Source organism: Euprymna scolopes, chromosome 8 (assembly GCF_053919585.1).
Source record: "Euprymna scolopes isolate OS-2025 chromosome 8, ASM5391958v1, whole genome shotgun sequence".
NCBI classification, from domain to species: Eukaryota; Metazoa; Mollusca; class Cephalopoda; order Sepiida; family Sepiolidae; genus Euprymna; species Euprymna scolopes.
In genome coordinates, this window is record NC_136489.1 from 51,841,080 (window position 1) to 51,857,374 (window position 16,295).

The 16,295-nt window shown below is 34.9% G+C and overlaps 1 protein-coding gene across 1 annotated transcript in view; it reads left to right on the top strand.

The window, feature by feature from the left end:
• Positions 1-4,407, top strand: part of LOC145283564 (GPI-anchor transamidase component PIGS-like) — a 79,319-nt gene extending 74,912 nt beyond the window's left edge. The window contains exons 15-16 of the mRNA XM_080132465.1: positions 1,041-1,098; positions 1,968-4,407. Of these exons, the coding sequence (XP_079988591.1) occupies positions 1,041-1,098; positions 1,968-2,085 (176 nt within the window). The 3' untranslated portion in view covers positions 2,086-4,407. The remainder of the gene's footprint in view (positions 1-1,040; positions 1,099-1,967) is intronic.
• The last annotated feature ends 11,888 nt before the right edge of the window (positions 4,408-16,295 follow it).

The window sequence follows — 16,295 nt, forward strand, 5'->3', positions numbered from 1 at the left end:
TTCAATTATATAAAAAACTCATTAATTATATTTAACTTCATTAATAATTAAATAAAAAATAAAAAATTCAATTATATAAAATCTCATTAATTATATTTAACTTCATTAATAATTAAATAAAAAATAAAAAATTCAATTATATAAAAAACTCATTAATTATATTTAACTTCATTAATAATTAAATAAAAAATAAAAAAATTCAATTATATAAAAACTCATTAATTATATTTAACTTTATTAATAATTATAAGAAGAAAAATAAAAAGTGGAGTTTTGGCTTCTTTTTAATCCTCACATTTCATGAAAGAAGTTTCTGACAAAGGAGGAAGAATTGCTGTTTTCTGGATTGGAATCTATTCATCTAACACTTATCATTGACTAGTTTTGGATCTTGAACTATTTTTTTTAAGCTCCTTACAGCAAATGGCTTCATGTCTTGCCTGGAGCGATTTCCATAAAAAAATCCACTTAGGTAAACTGGAATATTTTTATAAAACCAGATCAATATTTTACAGTTTTCGATTTTGAAGAGATTTTATTTTAAAAATTAATTAATATTGAAGCTGTAATTTTTGTTGAATTTTCCGAGAAATTGTATTGCTTTTTGGTACAAGCCCAGAATTCAACGTAATCAAAAAGCAAAAACAGAAAAATCTTTACAGTGTATGTACGTGGAATGAAAATGTTTATGTCCAAAAATTATGTAAATTGATCAAGAAATTTTTTTAATTAGGGAGTCCAAACATTATGTTGTGATATGCCATATTTAATAAAGAGAGACAACTCAATTTGAACTACCAAAATTTTAAAATTCTGTAATGACTACAACATACTATTAATTGCTAAAAATTCTAAAAAAAAAAAAAGAAGGATTTTCTCTATATAAAAATCTACTTAATTAGTGTACGTGAATTTTTAATTAGGTTAAATTCTGGATAATAACTTGCTATTTTTTTTTTTTTTACATCTGCATTGATTCTTAATTTTTTGTGTTTCTAAATTTTTTTACTTTGATTTTCTTTCTTTTTTTTTTTTTTCAGAAAAAGCCTTTTTTGATCAATCGTTACTTGAGTTACTTTATTTCCCTGAAGATCAAAAGTAAGCTTTGCAATTTTTTATTTTTTTTTCTTTTACCGTTTTTTTTTAATACAAGATTGAAATCGTCTCTTATTTTCACTTACCTGTCATGTCATACAATTCAAGAATTAGAATATTTACTAATCTATGTCTGTTTTTTATGGCATAATCTCGCTGACACACTGATTCTCTTAAATCACCAAAGTTAAGCGACAATTTGAGAACACCAAATGTTGTTTGTGCTCTCTGCTTACCTTGGCATTGTTGTTTCTAGTCATTCTTGATTTCACTGGAATCAAGCAGTGCTGATCCAGGAGAAGAATGGTTGGGGATTGTGCAAGCCTTGCTTCACAATTACACGTGCAGGCACTCTTGTGAAAATTCTGAAAATTAAAGAAATAACAAAATCTAAATTGTTTGAATTATAAATATTGCATTTCAAAATATACCATAGGAGAGTAGAAAGTGGGTCTCAGGTTTATTTTTGGCAGCCTCATGACTTTCTTCTCTTATTTTGTTCTTTAGTCCTCACATTCAAGTGGGAAGAATTGCTGTTTTTTGGATCAGAAACTATCCATCTAACACTTTGGCTAGTTTTCGACCTTGAAAGTGATATTTTGGTTTTTATTTTTAACCCTTTACATTCAGTAGTTTCATGCCTTGAGTGTTTTTCCATAAAAAAATTTCCAAGGATTATGGTAAGATATTTATTCCCCCACGTATTTTATATAATTCTGTATCAAATGTAGGTGATGTACCCAACATTGCTTGGGGTTTTTTTTTTTACTTTTTTTTAAAAGTACGGTTTGAAAATTGAATTGAATAAATTATTAATTTCTTTCTGTTTTTCTTTTTCTAATAAATGACTTTTTGTTTTCTCCTGTTTTTAGGTTTGCGATTTACATTCCTCTTTTTCTCCCCGTCAGCATTCCTGTGATAATCTCAACGATTCATTCACTTAAGTGGATCAAACGTAAATGGTCGAGTAAAAAGACAAAAACTGAATAAAAAAGGCAAACTGTTGATGAATGATTGCGTATGGTTATGTGTCACTCGTGTCAAACATTTTATGCAAAATTGAATAATTTACAGCACATGGTTAAAGTACTGTTCTTAATTAATGTACCTTATTTAATTGTATAATTTTGGTATTTGAATCTTATTTTCTTCCAATCTCATATGCTATTTATCTTCTGTTAATATTAAGTTTTTCGTTTATCATCATGTCTATATTACCATCAAAACAGCTCACTGTATACTAAATCAATAATACAACATAATCATTGGAAATCTTATATAGAAAGCAAAGATCTAAACACATTATTCGAATGCCTGATATTTTTATTACTATTTTTCAAACAGTTTATAGTAAATTAATGTTTGGTGTTCATTTGTAATTTTAATATATATATATATATATATATATATATATATATATATATATATATATATAATATTATACTAGCAGGTCGCCCAATGTTTCCTGATCATAAAATATGCTTAAATATAATATACTTTAATTGCAATTATAATTGGATCACAAAAGCTGTTGGAACATCATGTGTCATGATGGCTTCCTGCCCAAGCTTCTCAACCACATCAAAGCATACGGTGTTCACAGCCAAACAAAAGTGAGGTGCTATGGAGAAGAATCCAATTACTTCATTGTCCAAACAGGCATCCTCCAAGGATGTGTGCTCTTCCCTGTCCTGTTCAACTGCAACCTGTTTGTTTGTCTGTCTATTTATCTATCTATCTATCTATCTATCTATCTATCTATCTATCTATGTGTATATATATATATATATATATATATATATATAATTACCTTGTGTCTGTCTGTCTGAGAAACGATTTCTACAAAACTACTCCATCAATTTTTGGTCTACAGACTTGAAACTTGATATATAGCTGCGAAGAGGTAAAAAATGGAAAAAATTAAAACTTGGCATGTGTAAGTCGATTTAAAGTGTTCCTTTACACATATTTAAATATACCATTTGTACGTTTACAATATTATTTTTTAAAGTTTTTATGCATAACAACATAGTACGGATGGTAACAGATAAGGCTGGAGAGTTATGTTTTGGTTTTGCTTCTAGCTGATAGCACACAAATCATTTTTATTTTTTACTTTTGAAATCACTACTATATATTGGGTACAATATAATAATCAATAGCGTATTCGCTATAATAACATATGAAATATACATGAATTAAAATATCATATTCAAATGTATTTTACAACTGAGCAACGTTTAGTGGCCAGCTATTGTGTGTGTATATATATATATATATGCAATAGTTTTTGTTGATATGAATATTAAAATGATTTAATAAAAAGAAAAAGGATAAATTATGAAAACTTGTCTTGAAATAAGACAGATTTTGGTAATTTATCCTTTATCTTTTTATTATATCCTTTAATTAATATATCAACAAAACTATTGCATATTTTTGTGTAAATCTGTGGTGATTTTAAAAACGAATAGTTTACATATAAATTACCTCCCTTGAAAATTAATGAGTATATTATTTTAATATACTCAGTAATTTTCCAGAGAAGTAATTTAAATGAAAACTATTCGTTTGTAAGATATACAACAGATTTATATCAAAGATTTGCAATGTAAGTTATACATTTTCAAAGAATACTTAGAGCTAGATTAATAACTGCCAGATGACGGATAATTTTATAAACAGCTACAATTTATTTGCAAAAATAGTTTCAGTTTTGACATTGATCTACAAACGTAAAAATTAGAATTATAAGTTTATATCATTTGAATACATTGATGAGTAAAAAAATTATCCTGAAGTGATTTTTGTAAGTGATAAAGCATTAGTATAAAAAAAACCTCTCCTGATGAATGTTATAGGGTCATTGCCTCCCACATGCACAGATAGGTGGAAGAGTAACTTATCTTGCCTTTGATAACATTTATTTGTTATACATTTGTTTTTTGACCACTTTTTCATGAGAGAATCTTGCTTATCAAGGCCCAAGCGCCATTTGAGGATAAGGGTTAATGATTGTAAGGTGATCATTGAGACAACAGCTTAGTGAAGTTGGGTGAAATATGATTATCTAAGGGGCAAGACATCAAAAACTTGTTTACATTGAACTTTAAAATGACCATGTTGTAGTCAGCTGGAAAGCACACCAGTGGAACCAAGGTTGATCCAAAAGCAAGATTATTTTTTTTTTAAGAGCTGTGCATGTGTGAGTGAACCATTGCTTCATTTAATAGACATTTTCTGAAACGTTTAGATTTTTATTGTTTTTGTATAAAAAGTGTATTTCTAAGAAATAAAAAAAAGTTTATCAATTATTGTTGTTAATTTCATCTTTACGTTTTTACCATTTAGAATAACTGGTGCTACCAAATCAGGATGTCTGAAGATGCCTCTTTCCTGACCTCAACTGTATCAAACATTGTTTTTTTTTTCATTCCCTTTGCAAATATCAATCATGTTCTGCAAAACCAAAAACAATTTTCCACTACAAAACAACCAAACCAAGCACCATGAATCAATATTTAAGTAGATAAAGAACTTGAAACATAAAACCTTTTTTTTAGTCAGCTCAGTAGGTAATGGTAATAGTCTTCATTGCTGTTTATCTTTTCCTTTTCTCTTTGTAGATGTAATAATGGAAATAATTTAAAAGAACAACAATTCCATTATTTACTCTTAGTTTTTATGCATCAAGTTTTTATGCTTCAAGTTTTTATCTCTTCAAATATTTATTCATCATCTTTAGTTTGCTTGTTTTGTAAAAGAAAAATGTTTTCAGAACATGATTGAGTTTTGCAAAGGGAATAAAAAAAAACAATATCAATGTTTGGTGCATTTTAGTGCAGGAAGCCGGTATCTTCAGACAGCCTGGTCTGGTTGTATCACTATGTCAATAAAACTACACTTGTTTTATCAACAACACAATAGCAATTGATTGACTATAATTTTATAACCTGGTATTTTGCAAATATCACATCCTTTTTTTTCAGTTCCTATGAAAATCCTATTTTTTTCACATTTTTAAACTTTTTGTCTTCCTCCATTTTGTTGATGTTTCCAAATTTTCATTGTCATCATAATTGGTTCAACATACTTGCATTTTTTTTTTTAGATATTAAAAATTGACTCCCAAACAAACCTATCTCTGGTCAGGTATTTATTTATCTTGCTGTTTCTCAAAGCCATCATCACTTTCCTGTTTTTTCTTGGCTTCCCCCTGTGAATTGACTCTTCTACCTCAACTATCCCAAGAACTTTCTTCCATGGTTTCAATGTGACCATACCATCCAAGTGTCCTGTTCTGCAGTCATCTCCCTATGTTGCCTAAATTCAATCTTTCTACTGAGATCATCAGATCTAAGTCTGTCATTAAGATTAACATTACCGTCAACTGCCATGTTAGGAAATAGATCGAACATAAGAAAGAAATATGGTAAATTAAATTGTAGACACGTTTTACCGGAAGTGAGGGTCAGCTGATTGGATCTGCGTGTGAGTCATGTGATCAGGTTAGCTGGAGTCAGTGAGTTTGGGTTTGGACGTAGAGAACCACGGACGGCTTAACAGGTCGTCCCCTCGCCTTCACTGGGGGGGGGGGGCGCTGACATGTGTGAAAATAAGACCTATGCAAGCAAAGGCATTCACTTTCCATTATTCTGCGATCGACATCTTGAAGGTGAATAAAAACTATATAAAACCATTCATCATCTTGGAGTAAATGAATATTCGTCCAAAACAGGTTTCCAGTCTTCCCTCCAAGAATGAGATGAATTCCAGGTGGACAAGATCAACAACGCATGAGGAAGGTATGTCCAAAATACATGTACCACACACACACAAAAGCAATATGAACAATTAGATATGAATACATCACAAATAGACAGCAACATATTAGACGATCACACATGGTCCCCTTTACGATACAAAAATACCACAGCCATTGATCATGTTTCACTTCCATTCACCATACATCATCACATTGCATACACATATCTGATAGACTCTTCCCTTGATTGACAGTTATATCACTCTTCTTGTTAGTAATGTCGTTTTATAGCCAAGAGACTCCTTTTCGCTTGCCACCTGGCTCCATGTTGTTAAAGGACAGACTCGGACTTTTGGGTTGAAAATGTCAAACTAAAATCACCTAAATCTGAGAATTGAACTACTCCAAAAACACATTAAGTAGAAGTGAATTTTTTTCCCCCTTTTTTACACAAACGCAACATTGTAACTTTTACTCCAAATAATTGTTGTACAAAAAAAAAAATTAACTGTTGAACTGTTATTTTTCATGCTTCCAACTGACCTCTGCACTTCAGAGGTACAACCCTGATGACCAACACTGGACAATTGTCCTTATGATCTTTGACAACGTGGGGTGAATGGTAATTTGATAGAATGGGACCCTTCAACATCTTTGGTCTGCATTAGAGCGGCAACCTTTTTACAAGCAGATACCAAGTGACTAACTGAAACACAGGAATGGAGATATTACCAGGAGGAGTAAAGAGTACATCTTGGTGCCGATGTCAGGATATCACATCTTATGATCACATGGAGTAATAAAATTACAAATTACACTACAAATTCCTAAAAAAATCGGATTGCTCCTTACTTCCTTTTCACAAAGTGAGCAGAAGAATTTCTTTTTCTTAGTTCTTTCCAACACTACAACCATTCATCAACACTTTAATCGTGATAAAATGCACTTGCAGACCTTTAATTTTCATAGTATTTCTACAAGTCTTTAACTTAAGTAGATCTTCCATCGATTTAGAAGCAAGTACAAAATCATCAGTATACAGCGTCTTCCAAAAAACCTGTATAAAACTCTAGACAATGCTTCTAAAATATTAATGAAAAACTCCGTACAGAACCCTGATGTATTACTTTAATATTAAAGCTGTCGTTAAATGTTTATTCAAATATGACTGAGTATTCCTGTACATTGCTATAACAACATTCACTAATCACTCATTTGCCTTTTTGTCTGGTCAGATTTGTGTAAAAAAAAAACTTCATTAAACGCAGATTCCATGAACAAAGCTTCTTCCTTAGAACTGCACGCCTGTGGAACTCTGTTCCGTCTGCCTGCTTCCCACCGGACTACAACTTGGATGTGTTCAAGTCCAATGTCAACAAATTCCTAATGAACCGCCCCCTTAAGTAAACACTTCATCAAATCTCCACACTAACGTAATGTTCTTGCAATAACCCTTATCCCTGAGTGGCTTCCGGGCCTTGATAAGTGGTGATCACTGTGTAAAAAAAAAAAAAAGAAAAAAAAAGCATCCTCCAAATCTTTAAGTTAACAAGTAGACAATTCCATCAATTCACAAGCACATACTGTGTTTGCTCAGTTTTTATCAGAATCACCTTAAAATTGTTGGCGGTTGTCCAGACTTTAACTTATTTAAAAAACAAAGAAATGGAAAAATCTTTATGATGTATGTACATGTCTGTCATAGAACAAAAATGTCATATTCCAAAAATTACATAAATTAATAAAATCGTTTTTTTTTTTAACTCAGAAAATAAAATTTTTTGAGGAAGCAAGAGCTGTGTGTCTTTCTTGACCTAAAAAAGGTAAAATTCATCACTGGTTGCCTTCCTCTTAGCAACATCTCCAGAAAAAAAAAAATCAAACTTGTAATGTTTATGATTTACTATTAATTACTAAAACCCGTAAACATATTTTCTATACAAAACAATATACTTGATCAATTTATATAATTTATGGAATGTGACATTTGTGAAAATGTGATAGGTACTAGATTATAAAGATTTTTTCTATATTTTCGGTTTTTGAATAAGTTGAATTCTAAACAACTACCAAAATGCTTTTTGTGTTTTAATTATTTGGTACATAAATAAATAAAACGAATTCCTAGTTTAAATCGATCATTTATAAATATTAAGAGATTTCTCTTTAATAGTTCTCCCAAGATCAAGAGATCAACAACTTTTCATCATATCCAGACTCTTACCCGAATGATCTCCCCTGCATTAGTGGCAGTAAGTATAGTCAAAATCTCTATAATTCTAAATGTATGTTTTGATAAATAAAATAACTTATTCGAGAGTTACCTCCCCTATAGGAAATATGTAAGGCCACTCGAGAATAAGGGTCAATGAGTGTAAGGTGGTCAGACAACAACATAATAATCGTTAGTGGTGGAAACTGGGTAGAATTTGATTACTTAAGGGGAGGATTCAACAAGAACTTGTTTACATGAGACTGGAAACAATCATGGTGTACTTATTTACAGTGCCTCCCCACGGGACAGAGTTAGACACCAGGGTCGTTTTTTAACGTGGAGAAAAGGAATAAAAATAAAAATTGTCTCAGTCGTGAAGGATTTCTCTTCCACTGACAGGGAACAAGAAATTGAAGAGCAGCATCTGAAGAACAGATACTACACTTTGTTTATTTATTTGCTTCCCCACTGAGCAAATTAGGCAGGAGGCCGTTTTTTAATGTGGAGATAGGGGGAAGGGGGAGGGAAAGAGGGGATCCAGCTCCCGAGAGGTGGGAAGTGGGAGCTGGATTAGAAACTGTTGGTATGAAGGGTTGCCCCTTCAGTGACCAAGGTCAGATATGTGGGGTTATCCCCACATATGGTCTTTGCTACTCATAGCTAGTCTGTGCTAGTCATAGCTTTGCAGCATCTGTCGGAACAGATGGTATTTATTTGCTCCCTCACCGAGCAAATTAGGCACAAGGCCAATTTTTAATGTGAGGAGTGAAGGGAGGGGGAAGGGAAAAAGGGGACCAGCTCCCGAGAGGTGGGAAATGGGAGCTGGTTAAAGGTCAGGTATGTGGGGTTGCCCCCACATCTGGTCTTTGCTTGCAGTATCTGTCGGAACAGATGATATCTATTTGCTCCCTCACCGAGCAAATTAGGCACAAGGCCAATTTTTAATGTGAGGAGTGAAGGGAGGGGGAAGGGAAAAAGGGGACCAGCTCCCGAGAGGTGGGAAGTGGGAGCTGGTTAAAGGTCAGGCATGTAGGGTTGCCCCCACATCTGGTCTTTGCTAGTCATAGCTAGTCATAGCTTGCTGCATCTGTCGGAACAAATGGTATTTATTTGCTCCCCTACCGAGCAAATTAGGCACAAGGCCGATTTTTAATGTGAGGAGTGAAGGGAGGGGGAGGGAAAAAGGGGACCAGCTCCCAAGAGGTAGGAAATGGGAGCTTGTTAATGGTCAGGCATGTGGGGTTGCCCCCACATCTGGTCTTTGCTAGTCATAGCTAGTCATAGCTTGCAGAATCTGTCGGAACAAATGGTATTTATTTGCTCCCCCACCGAGCAAATTAGGCACAAGGCCGATTTTTAATGTGAGGAGTGAAGGGAGGGGGAAGGGAAAAAGGGGATCAGCTCCCGAGAGGTGGAAAGTGGGAGCTGGTTAAAGGTCAGGCATGTGGGGTTGCCCCCACATCTGGTCTTTGCTAGTCATAGCTAGTCATAGCTTGCAGCATCTGTCGGAACAGATGGTATTTATTTGCTCCCCCACCGAGCAAATTAGGCACAAGGCCGATTTTTAATGTGAGGAGTGAAGGGAGGGGGAAGGGAAAAAGGGGACCAGCTTCCAAGAGGTGGGAAATGGGAGCTGGTTAATGGTCAGGCATGTGGGGTTGCCCCCACATCTGGTCTTTGCTAGTAATAGCTAGTCATAGCTTGCAGCATCTGTCGGAACAGATGGTATTTATTTGCTCCCCCACCGAGCAAATTAGGCACAAGGCCGATTTTCAATGTGAGGAGTGAAGGGAGGGGGAAGGGAAAAAGGGGACCAGCTTCCAAGAGGTGGGAAATGGGAGCTGGTTAAAGGTCAGGCATGTGGGGTTGCCCCCACATCTGGTCTTTGCTAGTCATAGCTAGTCATAGCTTGCAGAATCTGTCGGAACAAATGGTATTTATTTGCTCCCCCACCGAGCAAATTAGGCACAAGGCCGATTTTTAATGTGAGGAGTGAAGTGAGGGGGAAGGGAAAAAGGGGACCAGCTCCCAAGAGGTGGGAAATGGGAGCTGGTTAAAGGTCAGGCATGTGGGGTTGCCCCCACATCTGGTCTTTGCTAGTCATAGCTTCCAGCATCTGTCGGAACAGATGGTATTTATTTGCTCCCCCACCGAGCAAATTAGGCACAAGGCCGATTTTTAATGTGAGGAGTGAAGGGAGGGGGAATGGAAAAAGGGGATCAGCTCCCGAGAGGTGGGAAATGGGAGCTGGTTAAAGGTCAGGCATGTGAGGTTGCCCCCACATCTGGGCTTTAGTCATAGCTTGCAGTATCTACCGGAACAGATGGTATTTATTTGCTCCCCCACCGAGCAAATTAGGCACAAGGCCAATTTTTAATGTGAGGAGTGAAGGGAGGGGGAAGGGAAAAAGGGGACCAGCTTCCAAGAGGTGGGAAATGGGAGCTGGTTAAAGGTCAGGCATGTGGGGTTGCCCCCACATCTGGTCTTTGCTAGTCATAGCTAGTCATAGCTTGCAGAATCTGTCGGAACAGATGGTATTTATTTGCTCCCCCACCGAGCAAATTAGGCACAAGGCCGATTTTTAATGTGAGGAGTGAAGTGAGGGGGAAGGGAAAAAGGGGACCAGCTCCCAAGAGGTGGGAAATGGGAGCTGGTTAAAGGTCAGGCATGTGGGGTTGCCCCCACATCTGGTCTTTGCTAGTCATAGCTTCCAGCATCTGTCGGAACAGATGGTATTTATTTGCTCCCCCACCGAGCAAATTAGGCACAAGGCCGATTTTTAATGTGAGGAGTGAAGGGAGGGGGAATGGAAAAAGAGGATCAGCTCCCGAGAGGTGGGAAATGGGAGCTGGTTAAAGGTCAGGCATGTGAGGTTGCCCCCACATCTGGGCTTTAGTCATAGCTTGCAGTATCTGCCGGAACAGATGGTATTTATTTGCTCCCCCACCGAGCAAATTAGGCACAAGGCCAATTTTTAATGTGAGGAGTGAAGGGAGGGGGAAGGGAAAAAGGGGACCAGCTCCCGAGAGGTGGGAAATGGGAGCTGGTTAAAGGTCAGGCATGTAGGGTTGCCCCCACATCTGGTCTTTGCTAGTCATAGCTAGTCATAGCTTGCAGTATCTGCCGGAACAGATGGTATTTATTTGCTCCCCCACCGAGCAAATTAGGCACAAGGCCGATTTTTAATGTGAGGAGTGAAGGGAGGGGGAAGGGAAAAAGGGGATCAGCTCCTGAGAGGTGGGAAATGGGAGCTGGTTAAAGGTCAGGCATGTGGGGTTGCCCCCACATCTGGTCTTTGCTAGTCATAGCTAGTCATAGCTTGCAGTATCTGCTGGAACAGATGGTATTTATTTGCTCCCCCACCGAGCAAACTAGGCACAAGGCCAATTCTCAATGTGAGGAGTGAAGAGAGGGGGAAGGGAAAAAGGGGACCAGCTCCCGAGAGGTGGGAAATGGGAGCTGGTTAATGGTCAGGCATGTGGGGTTGCCCCCACATCTGGTCTTTGCTAGTCATAGCTAGTCATAGCTTGCAGTATCTGCCGGAACAGATGGTATTTATTTGCTTCCCCACCGAGCAAATTAGGCACGAGGCCGATTTTTAATGTGAGGAGTGAAGAGGAAATGGGGACCAACTCCCCGGGGAGTAGGGGAGCTGGATAGTGACAATTGGTATGAAGGGTTTCCCCTACATTGACCAAGGTCTTATATGTGGGGTTGCCCCCACATATGGTCTTTGCTTGCAGTATCTGCCGGAACAGATGGTATTTATTTGCTCCCCCACTGAGCAAATTAGGCACAAGGCCGATTTTTAATGTGAGGAGTGAAGGGAGGGGGAAGGGAAAAAGGGGACCAGCTCCCAAGAGGTGGGAAATGGGAGCTGGTTAATGGTCAGGCATGTGGGGTTGCCCCCACATCTGGTCTTTGCTAGTCATAGCTAGTCCTAGCTAGTCATAGCTTGCAGTATCTGCCGGAACAGATGGTATTTATTTGCTCCCCCACCGAGCAAATTAGGCACAAGGCCGATTTTTAATGTGAGGAGTGAAGGGAGGGGGAAGGGAAAAAGGGGACCAGCTCCCGAGAGGTGGGAAATGGGAGCTGGTTAATGGTCAGGCATGTAGGGTTGCCCCCACATCTGGTCTTTGCTAGTCATAGCTACTCCTAGCTAGTCATAGCTTGCAGCATCTGTCGGAACAGATACTACACTTTGATCTTGGCCAAGGGCCAAGTAGTATTGTAGTCAGCTAGAAAACAAGCTTGCAGTATAGAGTTCCACAGGCAGACAATTCTAGGAAATAAACCTTGTTCATGGAATTTGCATTTTAGTTTTAGACACAAGGTAGGGGAAATTATTGATAAGTAGTTGAAACTAAATGAGTATTATGAATACTTTACAGAGGAGGACTATAGTCGAGCACTTGCGGTGAAAATAATGATAGAGCAGAGACATATTTACAATGGTTGTTCTGTAAGAAAGGAGGAGAAAAGGATATCGGCTACACGATATTTATAACGATAAGAAAATAATTCATTGTGAATATTATTAATATGCATGTTGATTTTAAAATGATTTTGTCATTTTCATTTTTATTTGTGTTACACGCAGAACAAAAAAAAAGATAAAGTACTGATTTTATTTTGAGGAAGCAGAGAGGAAATTAAATTTTTAAATAATTCAACACACAACAATCGATAGAACATTAGGCTGGGAAAGCTTGAGAAAACTTCTTTATATATTTTCTTAATTTCTTTAATGAAAAATACACTATTTAAAAAGAAATCATGCAAATTAGATAGATATTTAAATGTATATATGTCTGTCAACCATACTGTATATATGTTATTTTATTCAATTTAGGTAAACAAAATTATGAATGGTTTTGACAGTAAATCTATTGTTCCAATTCAAAAAGATCTCATCAGGCAACTGAAGCCTCAAGTTTTCATTGAGACCAGTCTTTTAATGTTAAGAAAAACCTTATTAAACATTAAAAATCTGACCCTGATAAAGACCTGAGGTTTTGGTTGCCTGATGAGATCTTTTTAGATTGAAAGACAGATTTATTGTTGTGACAAATTTTGTTTACCTAAATTGAATAAAATATTTGGCTCTTTTAATACCCCGTGAAATTCAATGGTTTTTACTTGTGTATATTTTTAACCTGGGATATATGTATATATATATATATATATATATAACTATTTAACAGTACAAAATTTATATAATACTTCAAAAATTATACACAGAAAAAACCTAGGAGTTCCTTTTGCCAAAAAACTCATCAGGAGTTAATCGTTGGTAAAACACAGAAATACAAAAACAAATTAAATTATCATGAAAGAACAAATACTCAAGGATATACGAGAAAAAAAAAATTAAAAAAGTGAAAAAAAAAAAAAGCGAATAGGAATTCATGTAAAATAATATATATAATATTTGTGTATAATATATATTATTTTATTTAGGCAAACAAAATTTATATTAGTCACAACAATAAATGTACTGTTTCAGTCTGAAAAGATTTCATCAGGCGACAGAGGCTGTTTTTGTTTCCTGATGAAATCTTTTTAGACTGAAACAGTAGATTTATTGTGACTAATGATTATTTTCTTTACCTAAATCGAATAAAATAATATCTTGTTCTTTTTATTGAGGAATATCAACATATTTTGTGTTCTTATATTATCAAAGTGTAATAGACAAAGTAAAAATATAGAACGTGATACACACACACACACACACACACACACACACACACACACACACACACACACACACACACTCATGTATATTAGTTATCCGTTTGGAATGTAGTCATTACATATTAACACTCAGGACACACATGTTGTAAACAGACAGTTGCAAGGAAATAATGATCAATGAAACAACAGACATTTATTTACAGGTACTTTCCAGAATAAAGCCTTGTCTTTTGCTCAAAAGTCTTCTCATACTTCAATGTGTTTAGCATGACTCTGCCATGTCGAACATGTGATACTCTATCTGTCCGGTTGTGTTTAGGATGCATCTTTTTCTGTTGTTCTCGGCCACATGTGTAACATGTCTACCTCTGTCCTCTTTTAACATCAAGAGTCCACGTTTTTTTTATAATCTTTTTGCGTTTCTTCTTCCTCGCTGTGACGTCACCTTGTACATAGCTCAGATATTTGCATATGTTGGCTGTTACTGCTATTGCTGCCATATGCCAAATAATGTTTATATAGATAAAAAACTGAATACCTAAAATTTATAGCATATATATATATGCTACAGCATAATGACACACCGGTTCTAGTCAGATCACCAAAGTTAAGCAACGTGGAGCCTGGTTAGTATCAGATGGGTGGCCATTTGGGAATTCTAGGCGCTGTATGTGCTCTCTGCTTATCTCGGGATTTGTTTCCAGCCATCCTGTGCATACACTTCTCTTGTCACTGGTATTTAACAATGTTGTCTCAGGAGAGGTGTGGTTGGAGATTGCGCACATCCTGCCACAAAAATTTCACGTGCAAGCAATCCTTCGTGGGTATCCATAGTCTGTCAAAGACTGAAGGAGCCTTCTTTTTTTTGCTTTATATATATATATATGTATAAAAATCAATATGAAAAATATATAAATATTTGTTTTTTTGTTCTTTATTTTTTATTGGTTGACACAAAATGCAAAATATCTGTTCAAAAGATTTTCTAAAAGAATACAATTTTTGACAGATCCTTCGGTCTACTCCAGTGTTATGTGTATATATATAATTTAAGGTTTTGTTTCAAGTTCAATCCTGATGGAAATCCTTGTTCAATATCAAATCATATTGAGATATAAATGTATATTAACCCACATGTTTCTGAATTGAAAGCTTAATGTGTATACAGAGCCGAGCAAAATTCACACACACACACACACACACACACACACACACACACATATATATATATATATATATATATATATATACACAAAAACACTTAAGTTAAATTTATTTCCAACTTTTTCAAATCTGAATAGATTCGTATTACAATTTTGATAATACTTGTGTCATTTCTCCAAATTTGAGAAGGTTGAAATAAATTTATGATCTGGTATCTGCTATTATTGGTATATATATATATATATATATATATATATATATATATATATATATATATATATATATAGTGTTCATGTTCAGAATTCCCATTATATTGAAAAGAAAAATAAAGAAAAACATCTTTATGATGTACTTACCTATAACGAAACAAAAATATCATAATCTAAAAATTATGTAAATTGATCAAACAGTTTTAGTTTTAAATATGAAAATCAAATTATATAAATATTGGATAGTGACTGACTCACTTGCACTTTTTGAAAAAAAAAATCAAAATCAAGGAAGATAACTCAACAATAATTCCAAACTTTCGAAATTTATGTAGTAATGCCTATGGATTCCTATTAGTCGCTTAAAATTATTTTCGTTATATAGAAAACTACTTGATCAATTTACGTGATTTTTGGATTAGGATTTTTTTTCCGTTATGGGTACGTACATCATACTGATTTTTCTTTTTCTTTTTTAATATGGGGGAATTCTGGACAACAGCCGAAATTATTTTCAAAACTGAAACTGAAAACAGCAGACTTTGTGAACAGATAAAAAAAAAACTCCATATCATTTCAGACAGAATTTATACTAATAACAAAATGATAATAAATGATGTTTATCTGGACATTTTACTGCAGTTTCATGGTTTATCCGACCTTCAAATTTCTTTAATAACTTTGTGAACACTTACACATTTGAAGAAAAATTTGTTGATCGGAAGCATCTTTAAACGAAAGTTAAATAATAATAATAATGATGATGATAATGATAATAATAATAATAATAATAATAATCCACATTATTTATTTTAATTTATTGTTTTTTATATTCACATGTTTTTTTGCAGGCCACACAAATATATCGAAGAAAACATGACAATATTTACAAAAAAGTTTATCAATCAAATTAGAAAAAGCAATGTGTAGGGTACTTGTTACAAATCCAATAAATATGACCGTATTATTTTCTTTCAGAAATAGACGGTTTGTTCACGTCCTGTGCTGATATGGATAAAACTTTAGTTCAATAAATCACTTACAATGTTTTTGCAATATGTGCATGGAATTGTGGCGACTGAGTCACCAAGTGATTCCAACGAATGATAAGCAAATGGCTTTAATTGCTATAACTTTTCTGTCTCCG